The sequence below is a fragment of the Aotus nancymaae genome, unplaced genomic scaffold, assembly GCF_030222135.1.
Source record: "Aotus nancymaae isolate 86718 unplaced genomic scaffold, 86718_ANA_hifiasm-v0.15.2.pri h1tg000059l, whole genome shotgun sequence".
NCBI lineage: Eukaryota > Metazoa > Chordata > Mammalia > Primates > Aotidae > Aotus > Aotus nancymaae.
In genome coordinates, this window is record NW_026988473.1 from 41,394,123 (window position 1) to 41,399,379 (window position 5,257).

Sequence of the window (5,257 nt, forward strand, 5' to 3'; positions counted from 1 at the left end):
CTTTGGGTGCTGAGCAAAAGCAGTATACTAGCCCTTCCTGGGTTGAAGATATGACAGTGGCCATTATTCACTATCTGTGCAGGCAGAAGCAATCCCTTCAAATACACCAGAGCTTTCCCAGAAGGAAACATGAGGAATAACGTTTTCTTCATTTCTTTACATGTGTGTTTTTTAGTGACTAATTTCATTTTAAAATGTTGGTGTTCCATTTAGCCCAAATTTTCAACTACTCTTGGTTCCCCATGCATTCATTCATTCATTCATTCATTCATATGTGGTACAAATTTCTTGACTCTCCACTATGTCCTCACATTGAGCAAGGCACTGAGGACACAGAAATGGATAAGAGAAAAATTCTTCCTGTTTTCATAAAATTGACCCACTGAGCCATTTCTAGCCTGACAGGCCTGGCCATTCTCAGACCTATAGCAAGAAGTCACATTCCCTGTGACCCTAAATCATGATCTCCATTCTAACTGTTGATGGAACCCCCTCAGTCATTAAGGGTGGTCATGGGTCATGGCCTGGGTCGTTTCTTCTGGCCTCTGAGAGGAAATCTGTACGCCGGCATAAAAAGAATGCTGAACTCAGATCCTGTCTCTTGCTGTCCCACATATTCTGCCTAGACTTTTCTCCTCCTGCTCCAGGAGACATGACATAGCCTAGGACAGTGAGTGAGGGCGTTTGCGTCTTAGAATATTCCCATGTCAGTGGAGAATTTATGTTGTAATAGAAAGAACCCAGGATTAAGAGTCAGCAAGAAATGAGTTTGAATCCAGGTGCTAGGACTCCCTGGCCTTTAATAAATTACTTAATCTCTTCAAGCCTCTATTCCCTCTCGTAAGACAAGGGCAGTATTTCCCACATAATAGGCTGGTCATGAGAATCAGTGAACACGCAGCAGGTGCTCAAGTCTTGTTTTTGTTCCCAGGGGCACCAGTGGAGGTTTTTTGAGCATGGATCCAACCATCCCGGCCTGGGGAACCGAAAGTACAACAATGAATGGAGATGACCAAGGCCTTCCCCTGCTTTGTGGCAAGGAGACCCTGATCCCGGTCTTGCTGATCCTCTTCATTGGCCTGGTCGGTCTGGTGGGAAACGCGGTTGTGCTCTGGCTCCTGGGCTTCCGCATGCGGAGGAACGCCTTCTCCATCTACGTCCTCAGCCTGGCCGGGGCCGACTTCCTCTGCCTCTGCTTGCAGATTATAGATTGCCTGGTGTACCTCAGTGACTTCTTCCATTCCATCTACATCTATTTCCCTAGCTTCTTCACCACTATGATGACCTGTGCCTACCTTGCAGGCCTGAACATACTGAGCGCCATCAGCACCGAGCGCTGCCTGTCCGTCCTGTGTCCCATCTGGTACCGCTGCCGCCGCCCCAGACACCTGTCAACAGTCACGTGTGCCCTGCTCTGGGCCCTGTCCCTGCTGCTGAGCATCCTGGAAGGGACGTTCTGTGGCTTCTTATTTAGTGATGGTCACTCTGGTTGGTGTCAGATATTTGATTTCATCACTGCAGCGTGGCTGATTTTTTTATTTGTGGTTCTCTGCGGGTCCAGCCTGGCCCTGCTGGTCAGAATCCTCTGTGGATCCCGGAAGATACCGCTGACCAGGCTGTACGTGACCATCCTGCTCACAGTGCTCGTCTTCCTCCTCTGTGGTCTGCCGTTCGGCATTCAGTGGTTCCTAATCTTATGGATCTGGAAGAATCTTGATGTCTTTTTATGTCATATTCATCCAGTTTCCATTGTCCTGTCCTCTCTTAACAGCAGTGCCAACCCCATCATTTACTTCTTCGTGGGCTCCTTTAGGCAGCAGTGGAGGCTGCGGCAGCCGACCCTCAAGCTGGCTCTCCAGAGGGCTCTGCAGGACACTGCTGAGGTGGATCACAGTGAAGGAAGCTTCCGCCAGGACACCCTGGAGATGTCGGGAAGCAGTCTGGTTTAGAGATGAACAGCCTCTGCTTCCATCAGCCAGCTGCTATTGTTCACCCCAGAGTGAGTCAGTGCTCCTTTCCAAGTGAAATTCACATTCACATAAGCATCTGCCTTTTCCCCCAAAGCCCCCCAAAGATATATGTGTCTTTGAGAGGCAACTTTGCCCCTGTCTGTCTGATTTGCTAAACCATCTCAGCCTTGATCTTAAAACAATTAGAATAGTCCTTGTGGGGATGAAGTGAGACAGTGCCTATGAAACAAACTGAGTGCAGTGCCTCTGGAACTGTCTTACTCACAGGCTTCCATCACATCCCCATGAGAGCTTTGCCAACTCTGGGGTCCAGGACTGTTCTCACTTTTCATGAATCCCACCTTTTGCAGAAGGCTGGAAGCAGTGCAGAAAAGGTCTACATTTCTTTGGTCACGCTGCACTTGACAGGGACTCAAAAAATGTTATATTTTTAATAAGTTTCTTTTTCTCTTCCATATAATTCCTGTCTCAATAAAATTAGAAGAATTAAATTTAAATCTAGCTCCAAAAGAGTAGCCATCTTTCATTTTAGCAGGCCTCAGAATATCCCCCTAGCTTAATAGATCTTTGTTGAATAAAAGGCTTAATGAATGAATGAACTGGTTAATTTTTAAGTTAAACCTCTGAAAAGTCTCCATTTACCATATTTGAGTCACTGTCTAAATTTATTGCTTTGACTACTTTTGAATTTTGCAAACATGAAATTAAGCTTTATAATTAGCTAAATCAATGTCAATGCATATTTAAAGTTTGAGGTAGACTGTCTTCCTGTGGTTTTCTTTCACACGCCATCCATTAAAATCCCAGCTACACGCCTTCTCACTCCTTCCCCTTTGCCTTTGCCCTAATCCTCCCTCTCTGCGGGCTCTCTAATTTGCCCTGGAAGGTTTCCAATGATCTTACTAGACTCTGTGTTCTTGGAGGACAGGCTCTATGTCAGATTTACCTTTTATTCCAAAGAGCTCAGAGCATTCATTGTATTAATTAAATTGCACCTGTTTTAAAAAGTTATGTGTTGCACAAAATAAAATGCTAATTGAAAATGCTGCATCTTCTAATAATTTTTTTATTATTTTTAACTGAGGTTCAAGAGAATCACATGCACAGATCATAAATGTACAGTTCAATGAGTTTTGTTAAATGAATACATCTATGTGACTCAAACTTTATTCAAGACATGAAATATTTTCATCATCTCTGAAAGTTTGCCTGTGCTCCTCCCAATCATTCCTCCTGCCCCCAGAAGCAACCATTGTTTCTATTTCAATCAACAAATATTAGTTTTGCCTGACCTTTAACTGTACCTTTTCAAAATCATAATATGTGTATTTTTTGTTTCTAGCTCTTGCACTCAACATAGTATTTTGATGATTTATCCATGTCATTGCATTGCATATATCAGTAGTTTGTTCCTTTCATAAAGCTAGTACTATTTAATTGTGTGAGTGTACTATGGTTTAACTGTTTTCATATTGACAGATATATGTGTCATGCATTATGAATTTTTTGGCTATTATAAATAAAGCTGCTGTGAACATTCTTATTCAAGTCTTTTCGTAGATATATGTTTTCATTTCTCCTATACAGACAACCGGGAATGAAATTGCAGGATCGTGGAAAGACGTATGCTTAACTCTATAAGAAATTACCAAGCTATTTTCTAAAGTGGTTGTACCATTTCAGATTCTGACCAGCAATGTACGAGAGTTCCAGTTGCTCCACATGCTCCCAACAAACATTGTATTGCCAGTCTTTGAATTTTAGTCATTGTAATGAGTGTTAAGTGGTAACTCATTGTGTTTTAATTTGCATTTCCACAATGACTTATTAAATTGAGCACCTTTTTATGTGCTTTTTGACTACTCTTTTTTTTTGCAGTGTTTGCTTAAGTTTTGCCCATTTTTATTAAGTATTTGTCTTTTTCATTAAGTATTTGTCCTTTTCATTGTAAATTTGTATACATTTTTCCATATGCTGAATGATTCCTTTGGTAGTTATATATATTATATTTGTCCAGTTTATGGTTTGCCTCTTCATTTTTATGTATTTATTTATTTTTAATTAACAATTACATATATTTATGGGGCACAATGTGATATTTTAATCAATGTATACCTTGTAGAAAGACTAAATCAAGCTAATTAAGAAATCCATCCCTTACCAACTTATTCGTGTGTGTATAATGTGAATGTTAAAAATCTATTCTTTAAACCAAACACTGCACATTCTCACTTATAAGTGGGAGCTGAACAATGAGAACACATGAACATAGGGAGGGGAAGAACATACACTGGGGCCTGTCAGAGCATGGGGTGAAGGGAGGAAGAGCATTAGGAAGACTAGCTAATGCATGCCAGGCTTAATACCTAGGTGATATGTTGGTAAGTGGAGTAAACCACCATGACACACATTTACCAATATAACAAACCTGCACATCCTCCACATGTACCCAGAACTTAAAATACAAATAAAAATAAATTTTAAAATCTATTCTTTGTTTGTTTGTTTTGAGACAGAGTCTCACTCTGTCACCCAGGTTGGAATGCAGTGGCACAATCTTGGCTCACTGCAACTTCTGCCTGCTGGGTTCAAGCAATTCTCATGCTTCAGCCTCCAAGTAGCTGGGATTGCAGGTATGCATCACTATGCCTGGCTAATTTTTTTCTTTATTTTTAGTAAAGATGAAGTTTCACCATGTTGACCCAGCTGGTCTTGACCTCTTGGCCTCAAGTGATCCACCCACTTCAGCCTCCCGAAGTGCTTGGATTACAGGTATAAGCCACCACACATAGACAAATCTCTTCTTTAAAAAAAAAAAACTTTTATTTTAAGTTCGGGGGATACATGTGAAGGTTTGTGACATAGGTAAACTCATGTCATGGGGGCCTAGTGTACAGATTATTTCATCACCAAGGTATTAAGCTCAGTACTCAATAGCTATCCTTTTTCTCCTTTTCCTCCTTCCGCCCAATGCCCTCAAGCAGATCCCAGTGTCTGTTGTTCTTCTTTGCATTGTGAGTTCTATATATGTATATAATACAACATTAATATATAATAAAATTATTAATATATATCATAATAAAACAGTTTAATGTAATATCTAATAAAAGAACTGAAGCAAGTTGTTGGTTCTGGAGACTAGGATTCACTAAGACTTTCATCTTTTGAATGAATTAGCAGCATTTGCAATGACCTGAGTGAGATTTAAGACTATTATCCTAAGTGAAGTAACTCAGGAATGGAAAACCAAATATTGTATGTTCTCTCTGATATGTGGGAGCTAGGCT

General features: G+C 40.9%; 1 protein-coding gene across 1 annotated transcript; it reads left to right on the forward strand.

The window, feature by feature from the left end:
• Positions 1-956: 956 nt before the first annotated feature.
• MRGPRX2 (MAS related GPR family member X2) lies at positions 957-1,949 on the forward strand. The gene has a single exon (XM_012456381.2). It carries the CDS (start codon positions 957-959, stop codon positions 1,947-1,949), a length of 993 nt encoding a protein of 330 aa, XP_012311804.2.
• The last annotated feature ends 3,308 nt before the right edge of the window (positions 1,950-5,257 follow it).